At 37.8% G+C, this 26,501-nt stretch overlaps 1 protein-coding gene across 3 annotated transcripts in view; it reads left to right on the plus strand.

Annotated features, from left to right (window-relative positions):
• The first annotated feature begins 406 nt into the window (after positions 1-406).
• The window catches only part of NSMAF (neutral sphingomyelinase activation associated factor), a 39,298-nt gene continuing 13,203 nt past the window's right edge, over positions 407-26,501 (plus strand). For 2 of the 3 annotated variants that reach the window (XM_064652443.1, XM_064652454.1), the window contains exons 1-17: positions 567-730; positions 10,740-10,829; positions 10,923-11,001; positions 11,094-11,161; positions 11,251-11,287; positions 14,101-14,151; positions 16,570-16,641; positions 17,015-17,062; positions 17,184-17,236; positions 17,723-17,852; positions 19,671-19,742; positions 20,599-20,707; positions 22,709-22,885; positions 23,826-23,905; positions 25,272-25,362; positions 25,453-25,516; positions 25,622-25,673. In XM_064652443.1, the coding sequence (XP_064508513.1) occupies positions 678-730; positions 10,740-10,829; positions 10,923-11,001; positions 11,094-11,161; positions 11,251-11,287; positions 14,101-14,151; positions 16,570-16,641; positions 17,015-17,062; positions 17,184-17,236; positions 17,723-17,852; positions 19,671-19,742; positions 20,599-20,707; positions 22,709-22,885; positions 23,826-23,905; positions 25,272-25,362; positions 25,453-25,516; positions 25,622-25,673 (1,326 nt within the window). In that variant the 5' untranslated portion in view covers positions 567-677. Of the gene's footprint in view, positions 731-10,739; positions 10,830-10,922; positions 11,002-11,093; positions 11,162-11,250; positions 11,288-14,100; positions 14,152-16,569; positions 16,642-17,014; positions 17,063-17,183; positions 17,237-17,722; positions 17,853-19,670; positions 19,743-20,598; positions 20,708-22,708; positions 22,886-23,825; positions 23,906-25,271; positions 25,363-25,452; positions 25,517-25,621; positions 25,674-26,501 lie in introns of all 3 variants that reach the window. The other variant, XM_064652463.1, reaches the window with a different exon arrangement.

A 26,501-nucleotide genomic window follows, 5' to 3' on the forward strand; every position in this document is an offset into this window, starting at 1 on the left:
CACGAGGAAATGGCATGAAGCTGAGTCAGGGTAGTTTGGATATCAGGAAAAGGTTTTTCACCCAGAGGGTGGTTGGGCCCTGGAACAGGCTCCCCGGGGAAGTGGTCACGGCACCAAGCCTGGCAGAGTTCAAGAAGCGTTTGGACAATGCTCTTAGGCACATGATGTGACTCTTGGGGATGGCCCTGTGCAGGGCAAGGAGTTAGAGCCGGTGATCCTTAAAGGGTCCCTCCGAACTCAGGGTGTTCTGTGTTTCTAGGCTTTCAATACTTGTCAGGCAGCTCTTGTCACACGCATCACGGGCAGAATGAATCTCGCTGCAATGGCACTACACTGACAATTTTTATTTTAACCCAAATACACGGGCAGTTTCGCGGTGCGATACAGCGTGAGCTTCTCTCCCTGTGCGCTTCTCTGCTCCGCGCCGCAGAGGCCCCGCAGGGCCGCAGAGACGCCGCAACCGGGCGACGGCGCAGAGCCCTCGGTGCCGCCAGGCTCTTTTTCCTCGGCTGCCTGAGCCACCTTCCCCCGCCTCTCCGCGCTATAAACGGGGCGGGCCGGGCCCGCCAGCCCGGCTGCGGCCGCGGCCGGCCCGCTCTCCCCGCCTCCCTGAGGCGCGGCCTGCCCCGGCCCGGCCTGCTGTGGTGGCGGCACCGGCACCTCGGCCGGGCGGCTCTATGGCTTTCATCCGCAGGCGGCGGCTGGAGCGGGAGCTGTACTCCAAGGAGAGGTGAGCGGCACTGCCCTGGCGCTACCCCGGCACTGCCCCGGCCGCCACCGCTCGGCCGCGGCCCCACAGCGGCCCCGGCGGAGCGGCAGCGCGGCCTCCAGGGAGGCCCCGGCGGAGCGCCGGGAGCAGAGCCCGGCTGCTGCTGCACTGCCTCGTTTTGTTACTGTTGGGATCAGGTGGCTGGTGATTGCCCGGAGTTAAGGCCGAAAAGGGTCTAGAAAGGACCTGGGAAAGTAGGGATGCTGCTTGCCTTGTGTAAACTGCATGAAAATAGCGCCTGTAGATTTCTGTTTATTTGTCTTTAGTTGTGTTGGTGGCATGGAACTACAGCTCTGCTTTACTATAGTTTGTTTTCTTTACTTTTTTTTTCTTTGCCTTCTCCTCCCCCCCCCCCCCCCCTCCCTGAACACTATAATCAGTGTATTGTCAGCCCTTAAATTACAGACTCTGTGCTGGCTCTTTAAAGTATTAAATTCAATTAGCCCGTTCCTGCTTGCTGACTGTAAGCTGTTTTCTTTCTGAACATACAAACAAAGGCTCATCACACGTGCTTGAGTGTATCCTGACTTTACCTCTTTATTTTTGGGTAGTGTCCCACTTTCTTTTTATGTGGTTTATCTGCATATGGCTTGTCGCAGAGTTTCAGAGTCCCTTCCAATCTTTATATTTCCAGGTAGGAAATATAAGGTGAAAGCAATAGGTCGGCGTGGGTCATGCAGCAGAGGGATACGGTGTCTTCTCTGGGGGAAACAGGGATCCCCCGTTGTTTCCTGCTGCAGGAACCGTGTGGAGGCATCAGGCTAGTCCCGTGCAAGCCCTGCGCAAATTCCTGTTGCAGGTCTCTGCTGGTTACACAGCACTGTTTATTGTTGGTGAGAAAACCGCATGATGAAGAACTGGACTCACTCTGTCCATATAAATTCTGATTCATGGCTGTACAGCCCCTGACGCTACCACATCCTCTGAAGTGTTTTTTGAAGTACAAACGTGTTCAGGATCACTTTTTGTCCTCTTGTTTATCTCGTTGTTTTTGGGGCCTGCTGTGTTTTCAGTTGTGTGTGAAGGGCTGCAGGGGGAATGGACAGTCTTCCTGTGTAGAAGGAAAAGAGAAAGATTTTTAATTAATTTTAATTATTTTTTAAGTAAAACATCTTAACTGTAGGACAATCAAGAAGAATGACTCTGTTAGCTCTGTTAAGTATTTTTTTTTTTTTTTTGAGAAGCTGAGTAAAAAGGCCAAAACTCATCAGACTTGTCCCAAAGAACCGGAATGGGATCTAAATCTCTTCTAAAAAGCCCTGAAAACTCAAGGTATCAATGTGCGCCAGCGTTACTGATCTGCAGTTATCGATGAGAACATTTTGTCTTTGGTCATATTTGGAAGCATTTCAGGATTTTATTATTTGAGTTTGTAATTTGAGCACTTCATGAAAGATGAGTCTTGTTCTCATTTGCACTGGCAGCTTTTCCTATATCTGCAAACTCATTTCTCTGTTTCTTGCCCTTACCTAGCAATTGATATTCATGTAAAATCAAAGTAAATTTGTGTATATTTTGTACTGCATATCGGGTCTTTTCCCCTCCTTCTCTTCCTGTGCTTTTCTGAATTAGGAAATCTTAAAAACACTTAAGTGATTTAAAAGATTTTGAGCTTTGAAATGTCAGATTAGAAATACTGAATTTTTGTCACCTGTTTTCCTTAAAGTTCTGCCTTAAAACAGCAAAAAAACCTAGCTCTTTATTACTTAATTAAAGGGACAGCCTCTCAGAACTTTTCTCCTTCCTGTTGGGTAGTGGTTACACAGAGGCACCAGCTTCTGCTTTAAAGCTTCTCTTGGTCTTTGTATCCTTGATGTAGATATTTCCTAGTTGAGATAGCTGGGACTTTCTGAAACTTTGTGGCAGCTGCATTTGGTGCGTGGTTTGGGGTTTAGGTTTTGGCGTTGTTGTTGTTTGGTTGGTTTTATTTGTACCTTGCTATCCACAAGGCTGTAAGCTATGGAAGTTCCGGTTAAGAGTACTGTGAAACTTGGTAAGCAAATTAAATCTTCTTGTGCAGTTGCTTTAAGTGGGGGGAGATCTGAGTGATTTTAAGTGATCCGAAACAAAAATATTTCTTCTTAACGAATTAGTTAGTCCGCTTTAATATCTGGTTACATAAACCTTCTTTTCTGACTATGTGCCATTTTCTAGTAGAAAACAAGAAAATGTTGAAACGTCCTGTGTGCACACTGAGGACAAGGAGTGGGTTTTACTTTACATTTGATTAAACAAATCCATGTCACTACTGAGCAGGGTTCATTCTATAAAGAATTTATCCTTAAAATTCATCTGTATCTCTGTTTCAGCTGTGTTCATCTCTATTTTCGCTTTGCCCAGGTGTTCATGGTAAAGAAAGTTATGTCCCTTTTTAGTTAGCGCTGTATGCATGCTTATCCAGTTTATTTAATCCCTAAAATGTTAATCCTTCACGAACAGGAATCCTTTTTTTACAAACAACTTTAGTCACAAAACTTCAAAGTAAATTACATGGTGTTTTGACTCAGGTTGTCCCTCCCTTAGTAAAGTGATTTCTCGGTTCTGTTGGCAGCGTGCCCAAAGGTGGGCAAGTGTAACACTGTACCACTTGATACATATAGACTCTATAAATAGTTCTCCTGGATTGTCTTGCACGGTTCTCGGCTTCCTGTGTGAGGAGTTCATCTCTTCTGCTGGAAGTATCACTCACATGACGCAACCTACTGGCAGCATGTAGGAGCTGCAGATGGATCTTTTGTGTGATGGCTGCTTGTGCATTGGGGTATTTATTTTTTATTTATTTTTTTGGTATCTGGAGCATTATCTTACTCTATTGGGACAAAATATACATAACGAAAGCTTTTATTCAAACATCAACAAATGAGTCCTACAGCTGGCCTATTGATACTTAGCTCTTGTTAGGAGAGGGTTTAATTTTAGAATTGATTTTACATAGCTTTGGGCTGCTGCTGGATTGGGCTGGCCTGCTTTTTCATCCCTGCAACGTCCTTTTATTACTGGGATTGTACTTCCTGTATCAAATCAAGTGATTGTGCAAGATGTGTTGGATCAACCACTTGAAATCCTTGTGTCCAAGTAGATTTCTAGCATGTGCTTTTCTGATGAAGTGATGAAAATAGTAAGAATTCAATCACAGATTAGGAATTTAAAGAAGGATCAGTGGGGTACCTTCTTTGGGTGGTGTAAACAGGCTTTTGCCAAGGTACTGATCCCTGCACAGTCATTTCTGTGTCCAGTTTGAACAAGTCCAGTGCTTCAGTTCATAGACAAAATTGGTATATAAAAATATATGGGTATATAAATATGGGTATATAAAATGAACTGTGGGTTTGTTGTTTTGTTTTCTTTTTTTCCTCCACGTGTTTTTGGATCTCAGATGAGTTTTTTTCAAATTGAAGGATAGAGGGACATGCTCATCAAGCAAAGTAAAAGTAAAATTCTCAAGTAGACGAAATCTGATGCACCACACTTTCTATTTGGAGGATATTTTGTAGTATCTTGGCAGGACTCTTAAAGCCCAGTTTGCAGTTTGTAAGGTGTGTTTCGCTTCTTTGTTGCGTACTCTGAACAATGCTAGGAATGTTTGGGTGCAGTTTGGGTTCTCAAACCTTGTGTATTGAGAATGACATAACATGAGGTGAAGTTTTTCGAGTGTTTTCCTGCTACTTAGGTCCTAGTTTTCCTATGCATCTTGGGTGTGTTCTTGACTTGTATTCCCCAGCCCTTTTTTGAGTGGCAATTATATGGGAGCTCTTTGAAAAAGGCAGTAAGTTATGTTTTTCTTGGCAAGGTCGCTCCCTTTCTTTTTTTTTTCTTCCCCTGAAGCTGCTTCTCAAAGCAATACTGATTACCTTCACAAGAAAATACTGTCCACATCACTTGCATATGATTTTTTTGGTTATTCTTAGTATAATTTTTGGGGGAATATAGAAAGCCAGGAATTTGAAATAAGTCTTCAAGCAAAATTATAGTGGCATGCTTTAATTTACTTCTCCCCTTAAGTGTAGGTGTTTACCTTTTAAGCTCAAACAGCTCCTCATACACTATTAAAAGATTAACTCTTTACTCCACTAGTTTCTGTATACTTCTCACACTGGGTGGGAATTGAAGGTGTGCTAACACAAAAGCTGTTAGAGCCTACATTAAAGTTATCTGGGGGGTTGTAGAGGTGAGTGTGCCTATGTTTTATTGATTAAACATTGCTTTACCTCCGCTCGATACAACCTCCTACTGACAGGCACAACTCTGTGGCTGAAAATCTTTCCATTTTAGATCTGTGAAACTTCTTGTGTTATTTGAAGTTGGTGGTGTTGTTTTTCCCAGCTATGTGAATTGCTATAATAGAAGATATTCCCTTACCTATCATGTTCTTCTTTCTCCCCACACCAAGCTGGTGCTGCTGTTGATTTTGAATATCGAACTTGCATTAAACCTGAGAAGTAATGGCATGAGTGCCTTTCCACCCACTTACAGTGAGCTCAAGCTTGTAAAGCTCAAGGCTTTGCCTGGGTGGCAGTGGTGGCTGCTAATTTATTTCACCCTGGGAAGTGAAACTGCCTCTTTCTCAGCACCTCTGACAGCAGAGCTACTGTGCCGATTTGCTGCCTTCCAAAGGATAAGGCCTTGTTCCCAACCACCTTGCTCTTGCACCTGACCCCTTCGCATTGTACTGGCTCTGGTACTTCATGTGCCCTTCCATGGACTGATCCAGGTTACTAAAACTGTGCAAAACTGTCCTGAGAAAACTCCACAGCTCTGAACAGAAGCTTGTTTTCTGGTCTATCTGCTAATGTGATGAATTTTTCAGTCACAATTGGCTGATCTCCACAATTGTAAGTAGATTTTGAGGCATTACAAGTGGGTGCGACCAGCAAAGCTATTGAAGCTGCTTCTCTTTTTTTCTTTTTTTTTCCCCCTTAAGTTGCAACTTTCAAATATTACAAGTGTTAAGAAAATACCATCATTCTGGAAGTTTTCTGAAAACTTGCTACTGATGAGACTTTTGAGGATATAGACTGGATTGTTAAGAAGCTATAGTACAAGGCATTGAAAACCTTGCAAACTCTCACTCTGTGTAGCTACTTTGGTGGGGTTTGAACTTGCTTTGAAAATCTTGTCTAATTTGTCTCTGTGTCATTTTCAAAATAATATTTTGTTTTGTTTTTTTTTTAAATAGTCTAGTATGTCAAGTTAAATGTACAAGTAAAAATGGTCAATGATCCCTGAAGACATGGCTGTGGCTTACTAACTTCATCAGTCTGTTGCAAGACATTAAATAGCATTGTGACCACAAAATTGCAGACATTAACCTGTGATATGTGTCTTTATTAGGAAACAAGCTTAAAAATAGCCTGTAATACACTTTAAGGTGTGAGTTTTGTTGCTTGATTTCAAAGGATTTTGTGTTAACAATATTTGACTTGCTTTCCAAGAAATTTCTCTAAGTAGATTTTTAATAAACACTCATTAAATTGTTTATAGTTGGGAATTTTCAAGTAAAAATTGGGTTATTCATTTTGAAAATGGATTAAAATTAACTACTTGCTGATAATAACAAAAATATCTCAAAATTGATCCTTTTCTGTTTGCCTGAAAAAGGACTTTGTGATATTTGATTATTACTGTAGTATAGGAAAACAGCAGTAGGCAAATGTAGAAGGTCTCTTTGATTTCTATTAAACACAACTCTTTCTGTTAGAACCAGAATTGGGGTTTGTTTGGGTTTTTTTGGTTGGTTGGTTTTTGGTGGGTTTTTGGTTGGTTGGTTGGTTTTTTTGTTTTTTTTCCAGACACTGGTTCTTGCTGATAATTTAAAAGTACAAAAACCCCCCCCCAACCATTTTCATTTTAGATACCAAAGCATTTATGTACATTTTCCAATTAAAGCTTATGATTTGCCTGACTAAATGCTGAGGTTGAGGGGTTTTTTTATGTCTTGCGATCAGACTTGAAGGCAAGGGAGGGTAGACTGGGAACAGACTTGCTTATTGTTATTTCAATTGACATTGGTTCTGTGATCCAGGGCAGTCATAGGCGTACAGTCTGTGCTGTTCATTACTCAGCACAGTACAGCTGCTCAGTGGCTGAAGACCAAAACTCAGTTTTCACCCATCACAGGTTTAATCAGTTTCTTATACAGGGCATCTTGTGCATTCTCTTACTACTGTTATTTGTTGGGGGGGGTGTTTTGTTGTTGTTGTTGTCCTGTCATGTGCAGAAGAATTAAATTACTATTTTAGGTCTATTCTAAGCATGCATTCAAATTCTTGTTGTAGGACTACGTAGCAGTTGATAGTATATACGTTTGGTATGCCAGTCTTCTTGATATGTGTCTTTGAAATACCTTCTTCAGCTCTTTGGGAGGCAGTCAGTCTAAAGTCCAGCTGCTCAGTGGCACGTTGAAGATCCCCAGTGCTGTAATTTTATAGCTGTTGTGGTTGATGTCCTGTTTTTTTCAGGCCTTCACAACACTTCCTACTCATTCAAAATACTTGAGACTGCTATCCTCCTGGCAAGCCTGAAGAATCATCCTGTGTAGTGATGGCTCTCAAGAGGAACCCTGTTGATACGATAACTATCAGTGGCTCTATTTGTTTATGTGAAAGACATTTGTTCTGTGAAGATAAAAAACTCTGACTGTACTCAAGTAACATCTGATGAAACTTGACTTTTTTCCTTTTTTTGACAACCCTATGGATCATTAACACAGGCAAATGAAATTTAGATACTTAACCAGTAAAGACTGAGATTAGTTGAGAAATTCCAGGAGGAATTTCTCATCCAGAGATGAGGCATCATAATCTCAAGAGTTCATTATTAGCTGTAACTTGAACTGGTCTAGCTTTGTTAGCCAGTAGTTGAGATGCAAGTCTGAAAATTTTGGTTTCATTTATGGCATTGTATCAATTTTTAAAAGGGGCAGCTTTTGTGACAGAATCTTTGGACAGGCTGTAAGTTCATCCCAATGTGCCATGGTGCTTGAGAAGAGTAGAGTGGTGATTCTGTTTGTGGAGATTTGATATCTGACTCTGTCTGCCTGCAGAGGTGACTTATTGCAGCCTAAAAAATATAGGAAAATGCAGTTAGAGTAAATGGAATTGGAAGTAGAGTAGCAACAAGTATAGAAATGCTTGGAAGAGTCTGCAGAACCACATGGACTCTGTGGAGAGTGGAGGGGAAAGATAAAATGTGGAAAATGCACTTGCCTTATATGATGTATAAAGTTTGAAGAAATGCTTTAACAGCTGCCAGCAATACAAACTTTTTTCAAGACAGGAAAGCTGAGATCAGTGAACGTGAGATCATGGCTTAGGAGGTCACTGGTCTCCAGCAAGGAGCTGTGCAGAAGTGGTGTCTCTGTAAACCTGGGGAGTGAGTAGTCATGTGGAAGAGACACAGAGAGAGAGAATAGCGAAAGGCTAAACTGGATGCTGCTAGTAAACATGGCATTTTAAAGGGAAGAAACCTACAATTTCCCACAGTACCTAATTAGCCTATATGAAGAGTTTTTCTTGAGGTTTTGTGCATATCTTGTGCATTATTTTTGTCATGAAATCATCTGATTCAGTAGGAGTGAGGATTATGCCAGGGAAAGTGTACCTCAAATCCTTCTCAGTAGCCCACAGCTTCTGATTTTGGGAAGGTGAATTGATCCATAAAGTACCAAATATAAAGATAACAGTTTCATGGAGATAGTTATAATGAAAAATTTGGAAGAGAACTCTCTTGGTTAATGTGTTTTGGGTTATGGTAAGCATGTTCTAGTTACTGGCAATAAAAGCCAATATTTTGATGTAAAAACATGGCTTGTCTTGAATATATGAAGGATGCCTGCATTTACCAGAAGCTTAAAAGTAAAATCTAGTAATTACCAGTGCTGTCAACAGATGAATTTGGAAAGAGTATAAAAATGTGAGGAGTTTGTCAAAAAAGTAGGTGAGACAAAGAAAAGAGCCCAAGAATGAAGAATTTCAGAAATGAATTCTATCAACCAGGAATTATCAGTTTTCCTGGGGAAAAAAATTCATGGTGCCATGTATGTCATTGCTGTGAAGCTCATTCCCTATGTCAATAGTGTCTGTTTCCTTGTGAAATAAAATATTTTTCAAACAAATCTGGGTGTTGCCTTTGTTCTTAACTTTTTATTTAAATATTTCGGCTTGTGGATAATAAACTAAATGTATATTTTTATACATACTAGAAAAAACATTTTGATGGTGAATTGCTCTTTATATACCCAAATGTAGCTTTATTAAAAAGCTTGAATTTTAAAATGTGATAGGACTTGCAAGATCTGAGTTTGCAAAAGCACAGAAATTTTAAGTTGGTCCCAGATGATTTCAACTGGATGATGTGTTGAGAAAATAGAATTTAATGGTAACTGTGTGGAAGCTGCTATGGTTTCATGTGGCCCCTTGGTCAGTTGGGGTCAGCTGTCCTGGCTGTGTCCCCTTCCAACTCCTTGTGCACCCCCAGCCCCCTCGCTGGCAGGTGATGTGAGAAGCAGAAAATGCCTTGAATCTGTTTAAGCACTGCTCAGCAATAACAAAAACACCTCTGAATTATCAACACTGTTTTCAGCACAAATCCAAAACAAAGCCCCATAGTAGATACTGTGAAGAAAATCAAGCCAAAACTAGCACAGTGGGACCATAAAATGCCTGTTTTAAAGAGAGGAGTGGTAAAGATAAAGCTGTTTTGGAAAAGCAGCAGAGAATTAGGACAAAGTGTCTTGGACACACAAGCATTTTTGAATATATGGACCCACTGTTACTTGTAGTTACAGTAAACTTTTATTGTTATGTTCTGTTTAATGTAAGAACCACAACACAAATCTTTAAGTGAACAAGATGTATTTCTCAATAATGCTATTTTTTTCTATTGTGAAATATGCTTTTTTAATGAACAGGCTATTCAATTCATCCGGTTCATTTTGTGAACTCTCCATGTATTTACTGCTGTTTGAATACTTCTCTGGGGACTCTTGGTGTTTAGTAGTGTTTTCACAGGCATCTCTTGCAAAGTACATCATGAACGCAGTACAAAAAGTTCCAAGTGTGGATGTGAATAAATACTAAGTACTTCTGTAGATCAGAGCAGCCCTGCGCACAAACAAGCTATTTTACTTCCAACTGAAGTGATACATTTTTGCTCCTCCTGCTATACCAGTATCCACTGGCATTCCCCACAGCTGAAACACTAAGTGACTGAGTGTTCACTCTGTTAGAAAGTTGTTGAGTTTTGATCACTTGCAGCAGTTTAAGTTGTTAGAGAATGCATTTTCATGTTCCCTCTGATCTGCCTCATTTGCATTTACATGGTACCAGCCCAACAATTAAATATTTTGGAAGACTTCAATTTCTTATTTTTGTTTTGTTGTTGTTGAGGTTCGTTGTTGGTTGGATCAGTCCCCATGGGCTTACTGTGGGGTTGAGCAAGTGGTGGTAAAGAGGAAGTACAGGACGTGTGGTTGGAGAGGAAGGCAATGCTTCCTCAGAGGTCATCAACTGAGTGACTCAGCTTGTCGTAAAATCTGTGAACGTGTTTTCACTTAACACTTTAGACCAATGTAATTTGGCTTTGCTTCAAAATGATCTAATTTCCTTCATTCTCAGCAATTAGTTCCTGCCCTTCCTTTTTTTTTGCACGTTTTGACTGGCTGGTCAGGCCTAAACTGATCTTTACTGGGTAGAAAGCTTGGCTATACTAGAATAGCTTCTGCTGAAGGCACGTGAACAGAATCAAATATCTAACCTTATATGTGTTGGAAGAGCATCAATCGATCTTCGTGTGTATACAAATTTTCCTATAAGTTATAAAATCTTTTAAAAAGTTAAATTAATGCATTCTTGGTATATGGGGCACAGTGCAGAAATCAGTGAAGACTTCCTAAACACTTGATAGCTTTTATTAAGAATGTTGACTGTTAAGGTATTTCCTCTTGGAATAAATGATTTTTATTTATTTGTAGGTTTTCACTACTTCTTCTTAACCTGGAAGAATATTATTTTGAACAGCACACAGCTAATCATATTATAAATAAAGGTCACAAAGATGAAAGGTACGCAACTTTTACGTAACTTCATTTACTGGAGTCATTCTAGTCTCATGTATTCAAACACAACTAATTTTTTTTTATTATTATTTCTTTTAGAAAATTCAGAGGCTCTCTAAAAATCTGTTCAAAGTCAATTATTTTTGAACCAGATGACAATATCCAACCCATTATCAAGGTAAGCAGTGCAAACTTAAATTTTCTGGTAACTTAAGATTCTCTTTAAACAGGTTTTAAGAAAGGTTTTATATTTTTTATAACTTGCTGCAGATACCATTGAGAGACTGCATTAGTATAAAAGCCCCAGAAGATAATGAAGCAAATAACCCTTTCACACGGTAGGTGAATTTGGGTTACTGTATACATGTATTTAACTTCTTTTAAAGCTGAAATGCCCATTGCTTCAAATATCTTATTTACATTTTAGGGATACATCTGGAGGGATTTCAGTTCTATGTAGCCAGGTAAGACCTGCATATAACAGATTCTTGATGTATAAATGAGTGAGGTTACATAAACAAGCGAGCTTGGATTCTTTAATGGTGTTTGTCTCAAAACTGGAGTCCTAGGGTGGGGAGTTAACTGAAAACAAAACTAACTAGTGTCTCAGCAGTAATATGAAGCTATTGATGCTGGAAATTTCGAACTGTTAATGACTTCATTAAGTCATTAGTTTCATAAAGTGAACTTTTTGCACTGTTCATTTTATAATGGAGCTTAAGACAACTTCAGAATTGAATGGAAGGGGAGGGTAGACTGAAATGAAACATGTTATTAATCGTCTTTAGTTTGGTCTTGTTATACTGCTTTCTTCTACTTCCTGCAGTGTGTTGTGGTAATGGCAAAGACATCTTGATCCTTCCATTTCAGCTTTGTGAAAACTTTGGTTTGTGCTGTATGTCCACCAAACAGTTTTCAGAAGCTGTCTTGAAATACTATCTTTAAGTTTCAATCAAGAGTTTTGATTAACTTGGATATGATCATACTTAAAGTTAACCAAGGGAATACACTTCAAATTTTAATAAATAGCAGTTGGTAAGTGTTCTAAAGCTGTAAAAGTTTCAAAACAATGTTTTCATTTCGGGAAAGAATGGTGTTGAGGTGGGAATTACAATTTTAAACATTCTAGCATATTTGTGAAACCTGTTCTTAGCAATACCTGAAATTGATAGCCTTGCTCAGTTATGTACTGCTGCAGTCAAAAATGAACTCACACATTTAACATTATCGGTGCCAGAGAAGTTTGTGGACTGTGTTAATCAGTATATATAATTTCATCAAAACTGCTTCTGTGAAGAATATTGTGTAGTCAAGATTTCTTGAGTTGGTGAGATTTTTGTATATTGAGTGTTTGTAAAAAAGGTGTTTCTAACTGTTCCATGCAATGGTTCCACCATACATCATTAGTAAATGTTCTTAAGAATAAATGATTATAAAAAACATCTCATAGGAAAGGAGAATAACTTTTAAGATGGCAAGTGTGGTTAGCACCCCCCATTCCTCCCATGTGTAGCTCACTAGTCATCCTCCTGTCTCTGTGGAAGTGCTCTGAAATGGTTGGGTGGCATGATAAATGCTGGTATTTTGTATAAGAGGCATACAGACCTTCAAGTGTCAAGTAGTCACTTGTACTTATGACACATCATGATCTAATTATAAATCTATTTCTAAGTAGAATTTTGCCTTGTAGGAAACTGCATGTAGTGAATAATTGGAACATCTTAAACATCTTTGCCTTTTAGACTCAAAAAAAAAATTGTCAATACATAACTGGATAAACAGCTTTGCTTTATGCAGCAGGCAACTTAGAAACTAATGACTTTAAAAGACAGTAAATGGGAATAATAATTTGAGATTATTCTAGTATTTTTTCTCAAGATAAAATTGGAGGGAAATCCTCCAAAATAGGAAGTGAATACAGTATGCTAAAATTTTTGCTCGGCTGACAAGTAAAGGAAAAAAACACCCCATGTCTACTTCATGTAACATGAAATATTCAGTGTAGAAAAATGTTTAGTTACCCCTAAAATGTTTAGTTAAGAGTGATCTGAACGTAATGCAGGTTTCTCATTCTGATTCTCCTCTGGCGTGATTCAGGTCTGTACATGCTGATGTCAGATGAATGACACTAATTGCCATTATATTTTATGTAGCACTTAGAGAGGCATGCTGAGCTTGTGAGCTTCTAAGCACGCCACTTGCTTTCTTTAGCTGGACAGTGTTGTGAGTGGTCCTGTGGTGAAGGCTGGCTCTGTTGTCAGCTGGTAAAAGTGGGAAGGCTTTATGTAGCAGCCAGAAGACTTCTGGCTAGAGCATCGTACCTATCTGTTCTTGCAAGTTTAATACTTGTCCTTGGTTTGAGGCTGCTGCCACAGTGCCTTGGAGTGTAGAGCCACAGATGTGGTGGCTGTAGGAATGAAACCAAGGCACTGGAAAAGCGTCTTTAATCAGCCAAGTCTCTTGAGCCATGAACTAGAAGACAGTAGGTAATGCAGTCCAGTGTGGTTTGTGCAGTTCAGAACCAATCCTGAATCTTACACTTTAGGCCTTTAGCAAACTTTAGCAAGTTTGAGCTTTCCCTACAAACAGAGCAAAACTATGACTTATTTCTGGCTTGTCTTCCAGACAATGGATAGTGAGGCACAAGTATCTACAAACCAATGTGCTAGCAGTAAAGTCTTTTTATAGAAGTTGTGAGAGTGTTGTGAAGGAGAGTAGTTTCATGTGGCTTTTGGGTGGGGGGAGATCCTCTCAGATGTGAGAAGAAATAAAACTGTTCAGAAGCATGTCATGGGATGAGAGAGGAAATCTGGTGTCCATGGTGGCTGGAACTGTAAGCAAAACATTTAGCAGCAGAAGAAAGGCATTCATTTGAGAAAGTTTACACAGTAGTTTATGTTGTGAGTTGCCAGTCTGGAATAATTCCCATTTGGACAAAACCCTAAGGCCATGAGTCACCAGAAGAGGATCCTTCTCCTGAATGTAGCTGTGTGTATTGGCTTTAGTATTGCGACTCCTTGAAGGTCATATGATTAGCATGAAAGCCTACTATAAACTACATAAGTAAGCCCCTGAACTTAATTGGACTCTTGCCCCTTCTTGCTGCTAGCTGATATAAAAGCTCATTGTTTTTCTACAGTTTATCTGCGGTAGCTAAAGCAGGATATTACAACCCAGTGTTTTGCTTGCTTAAACAGTGGTCTTAGCTTTGTATTTATCAGTACTTCTGATTAATTTTATTATTTTTTAATGTTTGAAACTGTAATGTCTCTTTCAGGTTTTTCTCATTAAAGAAAGGAATGTTATTGCACCCTATAAAACAATAAGAGTGAGTATATATTTTTCAGTGTTCTTAGCAAGCTGAAGTTTTGCAAGGATTTATGTTCTCATTTCTGAATGAGTAACATAATTATCGTTTGAAGAATATGACAGTAAAGCTTGAAAAAAAATAATTGTATATATTGAAAAAACACTTCTGAATTCTTCCATGATGGCTTTCTGATGTTTCATGGAGGACATACTGCAGACCTGATGCTTGCCATTTACCTTGATGTGTAGCTCTGTGGGCTCAATGGTCAGAGCTGTCAGTGGGCTGCTAGTATTCAGTGGACGCCTCATCCTGGCTAAATGACTTCTCCTCAGACTTCAGATGAGAGATTGCTAATTGATATTTCCCAGCTGAGTGCTTCACACTTCAAAGAAATTGCAGATAAGGTGGCTCACAGCAGAAATTGGAGGTTACTTCTGGTTGCTTTCTGCTGATGGGGTCGGTGTGCTCTGATTCAGAGCTTGGAGGCTTCAAGGCATGGAAGTAAAGGTTTTTTGCCTGAAGTGTGAGATGAGTTAGGACACAGACACAAAAAGAAAATACATAGTCATTAGACATATTGCCCGAGAATTGAAACAAGCAGAATTATATTTCTCAATATATTTGTGCAAGTAAGAAATTTCAAGAATGATGAAGTCCATAAATTTGCATTACTGTAGTGAACAGCAAAGAGGGCAAGACATTATTTCTGTTCTCCCAACAACTGCTTTGGGTTAGTTTTGTGATTAGATCTGCCTCTAAAGTAGGAGTTTAAATTTTTCTTTCTTTGTTTGTTTTATTCTGTTAATTCTTCATGTGTTAAACCTGTTTTGTCTTCTAGTCCTACCATTTTCTGGTTTGCATCTGTGTGCAAGATTTATTAAGTATCACAGAAATACCTTATCCCATTGCCAACACAATGAAAAAGAAAAGAGTCAGAAGGACTGTTTAGAAGGCTTTTCACTTCATTTTCTCCTAAGTTATGATTCATACATAGCTAAAACATTTCTGACAGTTAACCATTACAATTTACTTCACTAAAGTGCAGCTGTGTTTCTGCATTTTAAAACAGTTCACCTTCAATCACTTCAGATTTTTTTTCTGTTGCTGCTAAATATCTTCTACTTGAATCATTGCCAGTTCCATATGTTTCACTGAGTGCTGGAATTGGGTAATACATTTTATCTTCCTTGTCTTGCATTGATTGTTTCAGATCAATTACAAAATACTGAGCTATTGTCTTTGCATATGGTTGGAGAGCTACAGAGACAACTGATCACATAAGCTTTTACATTGTTGGCTGTAAGCAATCCTTACAGACCATCCACTAGGATTTCTGAGAGCTGTGTTTTCCCTGTTGAAGGAAAATAGTGCTCTGGGTGAAATGTTACAAAGCATTTATCTAAAGTGCCACTGAATTCCTTGTCTCCCCATAACCCAGTTCCATTTGCTTCCTGAAGCATGCTTTCCTCTTGTATTGGTGTCAGTTCAGCTCAGATCACATATATTACACCAAAGATTGTCTAGATTTTCATGTCTTCCTTCCTTCAGTTTTAAATTAATCTGGCTATATCCACTGATCAGTGTCTTGCTGTACTCTTACTGATCACTTTTTTTTAAAGTCTAGCCTTAGAATTTACAAAAACCTACAGAAGTGTGTTGATATAGTTTTATACTGTATTCAGGGGTCATTAAAGGATCCCACAACCTTTGCTAAATATGAGTTATGTGTAAATTTAGTATCAGTTGGTTCATGCTTATACTATTAATACACTGACATTAAAACCAGAAAAATCTACTATGAAATGACACTTGAGAAAGCTGGAAAAACTTTGTAGGGGAAAAAGGAGGGTTCTGCATATACTGAGTGATGTGTTAGTGAGGCTTTTGTAAATGATTCTTCAAAATAGGCTGTGATTGAATTTGGGATCTTTTCCTCTCAAAGTCATTTATGTAGAGAAGAATGATTAACTTTTTTAGCCCATATTTTAAAATTTTGATGGGCTGGTATCTTTTGTCTACAAGATATACAGTAGCTGTTTAAATGTAATATGTCACTTTCTAGTTCTATATTTACTTTATTTTTACCTGATATTAAAATAGGCAGAACGTGTACTAGCTCTACATTTACTGGTGTTTACAATGCATTAATTTGTTCGGTTCAAAGCTGTTATGTTGCATTGTATCAAACAACGGACAAAGTACTGCACAAAGAGCTTACCACAGGGAAGATAAATTTCTAAAGAAAAAAGATCAGGTTTTACATCTGCTTTTGGAATGTTTGACGTGTAGCACAATCTTTGATAGCATACTTTTACTACATTTTCTTTATTTATAATTTAGGGTGTTTGGGGTTTTTTTGTTATTTTTATTTTAGTTTTTTTTTTTCACTGAGCTTTTTTTGAAACTCATTTCTGGTAAATGTACTTTTAATTTTAGGGTAGAACAGAACACTTATTCCAACTGGATGTTGCTGGGAAAGTAGGAGATGTTGTGCAAACTCTACATCAGGTATGTGGTTATTTGATATCACTACGTACTTCATCACAGCATCTTTTGATTTTTAATGTAGAGTTTTCTTTTTTTGTTCTCAAGATGGAAATCTTAGAGTATCTATTTTTAAAATGTAGAGTTGAAAACAACATCTTGTTCTGACAGCTGTCATAAGCAACCTGTATTAGCTTTTAGTATGCAGAGTGGTAGTATACAGACAAAGTAATAACATGCCAGTAGCGATGAACAAACATTATCCTACTTTAAAAAGAAGTAATAATAGATATTTTAGTATTCTGTCACAAAGAATGCTAAAGCCTCTCCTGTTTCTGTTAGCTTCTGAGCTCTGTGGGAGATCTCTGAGCTATTTCACTTAAAGATTGTTGTTTAGCTTTACAGGGCTTCTTGTCTAGATAAGATGGGAGATCAAGCTGCCATGGTAAGTATCTGATTATTTCTAATATCTCTGTTTAATAATGGTATCATGATCACTGTTTAATAATAACTTTAATTCTATTTGAATCATAGACCATATTTACTTTTCTTTCCTTCCACATTAGATAACTGCTATATTGCAATCACGCTTGGCTAGAACTTCATTTGACAAAAACAGGTACTTTTCTAATCACTTTCTACAGAGAAATCATTTTTAGCTTGGTTGATTAGTCTACTGCATTGATACTTAGGTGGTTGTTTAAGGTAGTGTGAGTTCTCTAATTCAGACTGTTATCTTTGAATTCTGAAGCGTCTGGAATGGAGAGTAGGAAATTCTATGTTGTGAAGATGAACGTGTTAATTTTTTATGTCTCTAAACTGTTTTGTTTATCTGTGAATTTATTGTAAATTGGGCATCAGCATATGTCAAATAAAACTGTATAGAAAAGTCAACTGGTTTCCTGCAGCAGCATTCCTTTTCAGACTGCCTATTCAAGTAAAGGTCTCAACAAAGAACTTTTTTCCTGTGTGATATATCCTTCCTGAAGTCCCCTTTCTGATGTTCCAAGGCTATAAGCTAACTTAAAACCTTTCTAAAGAATTTAAGGGTGCCTCTACCAAAGTAAGAACTGGAGGTAAACTTACTCCTTTTCTTCACTTGTAGATTTCAAAGCATTTCTGAAACGCTGCATATGGAATGTAAAGCAGAAATGGTGACGCCACTGGTGACTAATCCAGGGCATGTGTGTGTTACTGATGCTAACTTGTACTTCCAGCCTCTTAATGGATATCCTGTAAGTGTCTCATAGATGATCTTGCATACAACATGAGCACGCTGCCCTGCTAGTGGACAGATTTAATTTTCTGTACTATTTCTCTTAAATGCACATAGAGCATATCTCCAAGAAGACACTATTTTCAGTTATAATCAGAAGCTCCTTAGTTTTCTTTGATCTGTTCTGCTCTGTTGCATTTAGTGTATCTCTCTTCTGAGGCTTTATTCTGTGCTAACTTGCTTAAAATTTACCTTCTAATGACAAAGCACAAAATGTCCTTTGTTCATTCTCTATTAATATTTGAAGATCTTTTTTTGTAACACTTCATTTAAGATAAATTTCCAAATCTTACTCTGTGATGCCATTCCTACCTAGTGAGAGCTTTATATACATGTAGTTTACTTTGGAAGATGTTAGCTAGGTTTTCTTTTAAACTAGTCGTTTCTTTCTCTAGAGGAAAACTGAGTACCTGTTGCAGATAGATTTCTGCTTTGGAACTTTGTCACAGAAATAGCAGCGATAGTCTTAGCAGGCTACTGACTTAGCTATGATTCTGTGAAACACCTTCAATATGGACATGGCAGTGGCACAGTTACCAGAAAATTTTTATTCTCAGGCTAATTTTTTTCCCAATTTGCTTGTCAGCATGTGAGTTTGCATCAGCAGCCCTGCTGTTGCTCCATCTGGATATGACTGGTCCCACAGGCTGGTAGAGCAGCGTCTGGCCAGGGATGAAGGACCAAGTCAGACCCATCCTCTAATCCCAATGCTGGGCTGCTAGTATCCTCCACGGGGCTCAGTACCTGAGCCCACCTCTAGTGCTCTCATCTGCTGAGTACCCTGGGGGGAAGAAAGGAATCTGCCTAATTTGAGTGCCCTAAGGACAAGGAAAAGACAAGCAGAAGATTAAGAGAAGGAGTCTGGAGTCCCAGGAACAGAGAAAAGAAAGAAAAAACTCTAACTGCTCTAAAAGAAACATTGACCTAGAGAGATCATGTCTGTGACAAGAGGAAGGAAAGTCTGAAGCTAGTACAGAAAATGGAAAAAGGAGTAAGAGAAGTGTGTTTGACAAAGCAGGAGGAATTTGGGGAACGGATTTTTTAGCAGGGCCTGTTGCAATAGGGCAAGGAGTAATAGTTTTAAACTAGAAGAGACTAGATTCAGACTAGATAGAAAAAAAGTTTTTTACAATGACTGTGGTAAAATGCTGGCATGTTTTGCCCAGAGAGTTGATGGATGCCCCATCCCTGGAAACATTAAGATCAGATGTGACTGGGCTCTGAGCAACCTGATCTAGTTAAAGATGTCCCTGATCATTGCAGAGGGGTTGAACTAGATGATCTTTAAAGGTCTGTTCCAACCCAAACTCTTTTTATGATTCTATGACATGATAGAAGTATGTCCAGGCAAGGAAAGTGTGTGTCACAGTGGAAGATGACAGTGCCATTTTTTCCAGCCGCCAGGTGGCACCATTGGCACAGTTTGCCCAGCAGCTCGATGGCTTCTTTACTTTTGAAATCGTTTGCTGTGTGCTGCTTCTCTCTTGCATGAGTGTTGCAACTGGTGACAGACTCGGTTGATAATACACTGTGGTTTATTTATTCTTAAACTACTTTGCTACTGAGGCAGAAAACAACAGCAAAGATAAACTTCCTCTTTTTAATGTGACTGCTTAGCATCTTTATTCCACTGCTAAAATGACATGGATGGATATTGTTTTCGTGTTGCTAGTATTTATAGTTAGCAAAAACTTCAGATTGTCTGGAGAGGGTAAGGTAGAACATAAAACTGCTGATATGTCTCCATCTTTTCTTTCCCCTCCCTCATGCCCCACAGAAACCGGTTGTACAAATAACACTGCAAAATGTGCGCCGGATCTATAAAAGAAGACATGGGCTAATGCCACTGGTAAGCTCAAATATTTATTTTATTTTCATGTCTTGCTGTGTATATTGTTTCTTAAAATGACCCTCTGAAACCGTGTGCATCGTTAGGTAAAAAACATGCATTTTTAGAGCTCTGGAGTAAGTAGTGAACGGCACTTGATGATCCCTTCTGGTTCTTAAGTGTTTTATTTCCTTATGTTGTCAAAAAGATGAAAACAGAAAGGGTGAACTCTGACAAGGATGAAAAGTTTTTTTCATAAGCAGTCAGTATAGGGGAATGGGAGAAGGGAGTATCACCAGGGAGCAATTCATTCCATTTATCTCAAACACCTATCTTGGGTTAGAATTAATTTCTTTCTCATAGTGCATTTTCTCTCTGGATTGATTCATGGAGGAAGTTTGGTCACTGCTTCAGATAGAGGCTAATGTGGAGTGATGAGTCCCACTGTACATGACTAAGAGATGATGAGACTGCTCCAGTGGAACTTCAGTTCTATGCTTTCAGTGTTTGCACTGAAATTTTAGTCTTGTAGAAAATGTTTTGTTTTGAAACACAATTAAACCAAATCGACATTTAATTCTTTTGCATCACTCCATTCACTTAGGCAAAAAAAATATATTACCTATGCTCAATTAATCCAGGCAGAGCCAACCTATGGACAGCGGTAAAGCCATGTGCTCACTTGGATGTAAACTGAATGCTTTTATGATTAGAAATAGAAAAGTTAAAATATTTCACTTTGTGGGCAAAACTGCTCCCCAGTATAGAGTCTGAAGATTTAGATATTAGTAACTGGAATATTCTGTTAACAAACACGAGTATTACAGCTTGTTAGTGCTTGCTCTCATTTATGTTTTTCCCCCTGTTAACTTTTAAGGGCCTTGAAGTATTTTGCACAGAAAACGATCTGTGTTCTGACATCTACTTGAAATTCTACAACTATCAAGATCGAGATGAGGTCTATTTCCTTATTGCAACATATATAGGTTTGCAGTATTTATTTATTCATGTCATGTGGCGTACCTTGTGAAGGGAAATTTGTCTGGGTTTTGGTCTGTTGATTTGTAGGAAGAATGAGAAGAATAAACAGAAGCTGTAAAAAAATTTAATAGAAGTAAACAAAGATCAGAATAAAGGTTGTGAAATTGCATCTATTTGTATGTGTTTGAAGAGCTGAGTATGAAATCTGATACGGCATTAACTAATTCTTTTAATTTGCAACTTGATATGCACTGTCATTTAACACACACCCACCAAAAAAACAAACAAACAAACAAATGAAACAAAAAACCCCTCAAAACACTCTCTTCAAAGTAAGAGATAAATAAGATCCACTCAGCTAAACAGTGTTTTGCTGAAAGAATATACACTGACTTGTGTATGGATCCCCTTGGCACTCAGTTTAGTCCAAGTAAAAATCCTATTGAGAAACTTCCTGCAGTGGGTGGATTTCCAGTGCACACATTTTGAACTTTCCTCAGTCTTAGTGATAGTTGATGAAAAGTACCATCCTGAAATAGTTAAATTCTTATTTCTATTAAGTCTTGTATTCATTAATTCCTGGAGAGTGATGCATGTCTTTTGCAGATGGTGAACAGAAACTTTCTAAAAAACACATGTCCTGGAAAAAAAGGAGAAAAAAACGAATAGTTTTCCTGTAATGCTACTTCAACTGAAACACTGAAACTCATATTTACTGCCAATATTGAAAATGTTTATGTAAATTTTTTGCTATTTTGTTTTGTACCAGAGCTCTAGTTCTGTTTTAATGAATTCGCCTAAATATCAGTTGACATTTTTCCCACTTCAGAAAGCAAAGTGGAAAGGTCACAAAGGAATTATTTTCGCTGAGAATTATTTTAGTGTTTTACATTTTTCTTTGGAAAGGAAATAGATTCTGACATTATTTTCTCTGTTATTGAAATAACCACATGCTATTCCCCTGCTTCAGACTTTGTTTTCTGGATAACTTTCAAAAATGAAATTTCAAGGTGCAGATGATGATGATGATGATGATGATGATGATGTTAGAGCTTAGAGATAAAAAAAAAGCCTTTTATCTAAAGGTGTTTCTAGCACCTCGGTATCTTTCTCTGACAGTAGAAGATCCTCTCTTTGAAGGTGCTAACACTTTTTACTTGTAGAGTTTAAAGTACTAAAGTGAATGGAGGATTGGAATGTGCCTTTCCAGCCTATGGTGAGCTAAAATAGAGGCCTGATTTGATCTAATCCAAATTTTTTTCTTGCCATCATGCCATGGTTTGCAGTCCTTCATTTCAGGCATTTGGCAAGGTACTGTAAACTGAATCAAAGAAAGGAACAATTTAAAAATAAATAAGTAACCCAGTTGTCCATCAGCATACCTTGATATTACAGCTATTAAGCAGAGAGTAATGCAGCTTGAATTTCTTGAGCCCCTGACTATTATTCAAACAGAAGCTCCAGGTGCATAATTCCTACTTTCTTAAGTAGGGGTCAAGTTTTCTTTTCCCTCTAGTCTCTGTTTCACTGGTTCTGAAATTAGATCTTCTTCATGTACATATATGACTCCATTCCACACATCATTGTTAGTGAGTGTCCTTAGTTGACCAGTAAGAAAATATATTTAACTTTTTCTTGACTCTAGCAGAACTGCTTCTGGAAATTTGAAATCTTAAAGGTTGCCAGATTGCCAAGAGCCTTGTTCATGGATTGGAAACATTTTTCTGTTCCTCCATAAATGTTCATCCATTCTTTTTGTTTTGTTTTAGCACTCCTTCTTTATTTTTTTTCTTGGTTGAATGCACTTTAGGCCCATTTGAAAAGATCTTTGAAAAGTGTGAAGTATGGTAGCTATTGAAACATGAAGTTGCCACTCGATTCTGACTTGTCCTATTAAGCAACTATGCCCTTAATTATTTTATAGTATCTTGCATAATGTTAATCACATTATAATTTGGGGGTGGAACTCCAGACGTCACAACTCTTAATGTTTTGTTTTATTTTAGAAAATCATATTGCAGAGCATACAGCTGAAAGTTATATGTTGCAGTGGCAGCGAGGACATATTTCAAATTACCAGTATCTTCTTCATCTCAACAATCTGGCTGATAGAAGCTGCAATGATCTCTCCCAGTATCCTGTATTTCCTTGGATCATAGCAGACTACTCTAGTTCAGTATTAGGTATGTGTATAAAAAAGGCATGTTACTGCATCATATCCAGCCTGAAACGTGGGGGGGGAGGGGCTTTTACACTGCATAAAATTCATGTTACATCAAAATGAATCTGGTATTAGTGATCTTGGATGTTTTCTTGTGGACTTAACCTTCCCCTCTGGTTTAGGGGACAAAATACCTCACCTTTTTCTGTTAAGTATTGCACTCCTCACATACAGAGTATGTTCTAAACGTCTCCTTGGTTGCTTTGCAAATCAGCAACACTGAGCATTCAAAGCCTTTCTGTGATTCTAAAAAATAGAAAAGAACCAGTAAAATTACTCTTTATGGAACAGCTTCGGTGCACTGAAATGTGTAGAATCTAGGTGTTCTTTTATAATTCTTAACATTGCAAGCTGAATGGAAGAGTCTGACAAGGCTTGTGCCTAAATAGGCTCCTTTATTAAGGATCTTAGAGCAGTTTGTGTGGGAAGCTGGTCCTTTTGAGGATTGTGTCCTTCTACAAGTAGTAGAGTAGGGGTATCTCATGATGTTCATCAGCACCTGCTCAAACACTTCAGTCTGGTTGTATGGTGGGACTTAACTGCAGCCTGACAGAATAGTTAATGAGTAGGAAGAAGGTGATACCAGCTGGTTTTGTGCCTCAGGTAGCAGGACCTTGCCTAGGTAATATTTATTGCAGTACCTGTCTCATACATTAACTACTGGTTCTTAAGCAAGAGATTATGAGATTATCTACCTGGAAGGAAGAAGATAAGTAGCCATTTACAATAAGATTTAATGATTTTGCAGTTAGTAGGGAGAGAGAAAATTACTGAAGGGGTTCTGTGTTGTTTTTTGTTTGTTTTGTTGCTGTTTGGGTAGGTTTTTTCTTTTGTTTTTAAATATTGATGAGAGTACATGAATGTCTAATAGAATACTTAGTCTATGAAATTTTTTTTTTTAGATCTTACAAAGCCTGAAACATTTCGTGACCTTAGTAAACCAGTTGGTGCCCTGAATAAGGAAAGGCTGGATAGGCTATTGGTATGTATATCTTGGCATTTATGTGCTGCACATTTTCGGCCTTGTACCTATTGGCAATAAAAGAAGCTTTGTCCAGCAAGATTTGGGAAATACATAGATATTAAAGCTAACTATAAACCTATCAGAAGCAAACATACCTATAATGTTTTCAGCTTAATTTCATCAGTACTGGTTTTGTCAGTACTAATTTAAAATTATTAGAATCTGTTTCCTCTCTCTGTTTCATATGTTATGCTTTTGAATGTTTTCCCTTGCTTTTAAAATAATATCCCCAAATCCATTTAAGTATGTTTATGGTAAGCATTGAGATGCTATAAGCATACGTGGATATATGAAACTTCAAGACCAATGGATTTAAATGCATAATGTAAAATATATTTGGAAAAAAAAAAACAAACAAGAAAAAGTGGTAGAAATCTGAAGTATTTCAATTAAGAAAAATGCTGAATTTGAGGGAGAGTACTTCAAAGGGTGGAAATCTGGATCCATGGAGATCAGAGCACTAACTTGAAAATTCTGTGTGCAGATAATAGTGCACCAAGTTTTTCCATTTCTCAGAGTAGGCTTTCTTTTCATAAGCTGTCAAATGCGTAGTTACAGACTTAAAAGGTCCTCAGTTTCTTGGGTTTTAATTCTTTGTATAAAATCATTGTCTCCTATAGAAAGTTAATTATGCCAAAATAATTTACAGAACATAACTATATGTAATGTGCTGGAACCTTTATTAATTCTTAATAAAGCATTAGAAAAAATTATTGACAGAATAACTGCATTATATTGATAAAAAAGATAAGATGTTTCAAAGTCATACAGCTTCCTAAGGTTGCAGAAGGTAAGAACATGATCAATATTATGCTTTCAGTAATAGTAGATAAAGTTTTCTTTCTAAAATCTGACTTTTCTCAAACTGTTATCTGCCTCATACTTACTGCAGTAAAAGTCATTGTGTTTAGGTTACAATAGATTTTAGGATAACACACAGGAGCTTCAGACAAGAAGGAATATTCCAGGTTGAATTGAGTCAGTATGTTCTTCCATACTCTCACTAAACTTGATGTGAAAGACAAAAAAGGAAGTCTGTTTGCACACCTTGGAAATTGAATCATTGCAGTTACATGTAAAAGTGAGAGAGGAAAAAAGCCTGAATATCTGATAGTTCTGGATGATCAGTTTTAACAACTGTTTTGCTGTATCAATTTGCTCAGATTAAAGCTGCATAGTTATTAGAATTTAAGAGTTTGTTTTATTGTTAGAAAAATAATTGAGGGCCCTAATCTGTGCCTTTAAAAAACATGTATGTGTTTAGTATTGAGGGAAAGCAGGAATGCTGATTTTAAACAGACATTTCTTTCTTCTTGTGTTGCAGACACGTTATCAGGAAATGCCAGAGCCTAAGTTCATGTATGGAAGCCATTATTCATCTCCGGGTTACGTTTTGTTTTATCTCGTTAGAGTTGGTAAGACAGCTTTTACATGCTCTCTGAGCAGACAATTACCTCCAAAGCATACAAGGCTTGGAGCAAGCTGATGATTTTTTTTCTCCTTAGCTCCAGAATACATGCTCTGCCTGCAGAACGGAAAGTTTGATCACGCTGACAGAATGTTCAATAGGTTTGTTTACATTTTGTCTATAACTAGTCTGGTTTTGTTTTCAAATATGCACTAATGGGGACTGCAAAGCCTTAAAAATAATTTTTTATTTTTTGTATTATCTAGTATTGCAGAAACCTGGAAAAACTGTTTGGATGGTGCGACAGATTTCAAAGAGGTAAATGGCTGGAAAATTATTCAAGTGTTTCTTGTTATCTCTGCTATGCTTTCTCATCTCCTGTTGATCTGAGAGTTTTTGGTTGGGGTGTGTTTGGTGGTTTTTTATTTTGTTGTTTGTGGTTTTCAGTTGTGTGGATTTGTTTCCTTTTTTTTGTTGTGGTGTGTTTTTTTTTGTTTGGTTGGTGTTTTGGTTTTGGGTTTTTTTGTTGTTGTTTTGTTTTGTTTTTTAAGGCTGATGATTACATTTTATGAATGCTTTATGAATGCTGTTGTAATCCTGTATCAATTCTATAACTCCATGATTGCTTGCCTGTGTCTGCTTTCTGGCTTTTAGTTTAGCATATCATTGTGAATGTTACTGGAAATAAATGGGAATTACCAGAGTGGATTAAGGCTCCAAAGATGTAATTTTATGTATTGTCTGCTGGAATCTTGTAAAGATTTGGCTGTATTGCAATACTACATCTGGAGAAGTTAAACTCTAGAAGTAGTATCTTAGGTTTTTTTAGCCTTAAGAAACTATAACTTGGAGAATATCTTGAGAGTAATGAACTGTCAGATAGTGAGCACTGTTAAACTCCTTTCTCAAAGAAACATTATTTAATACAGTGGTAAAAAAAGTCTATAGTTAATGGTTAGCTATGAGGGTATTTAAATAATTGATTTAACCTCTGAAACTTCTGTCATAATTCTAGTTTTATTCTAGATTTTTCTCTTTATTCTTACTTGATGTATTGAAAATACTGAAAATGAGAAGGTACCTATGCAATAAGAGTTCTAAAGATACTCTTAGATATTATGGGTTTATATGTCACACATTACATGT

The sequence above is a fragment of the Pseudopipra pipra genome, chromosome 1 (genome assembly GCF_036250125.1).
Source record: "Pseudopipra pipra isolate bDixPip1 chromosome 1, bDixPip1.hap1, whole genome shotgun sequence".
In the NCBI taxonomy this organism is placed as follows: Eukaryota; Metazoa; Chordata; class Aves; order Passeriformes; family Pipridae; genus Pseudopipra; species Pseudopipra pipra.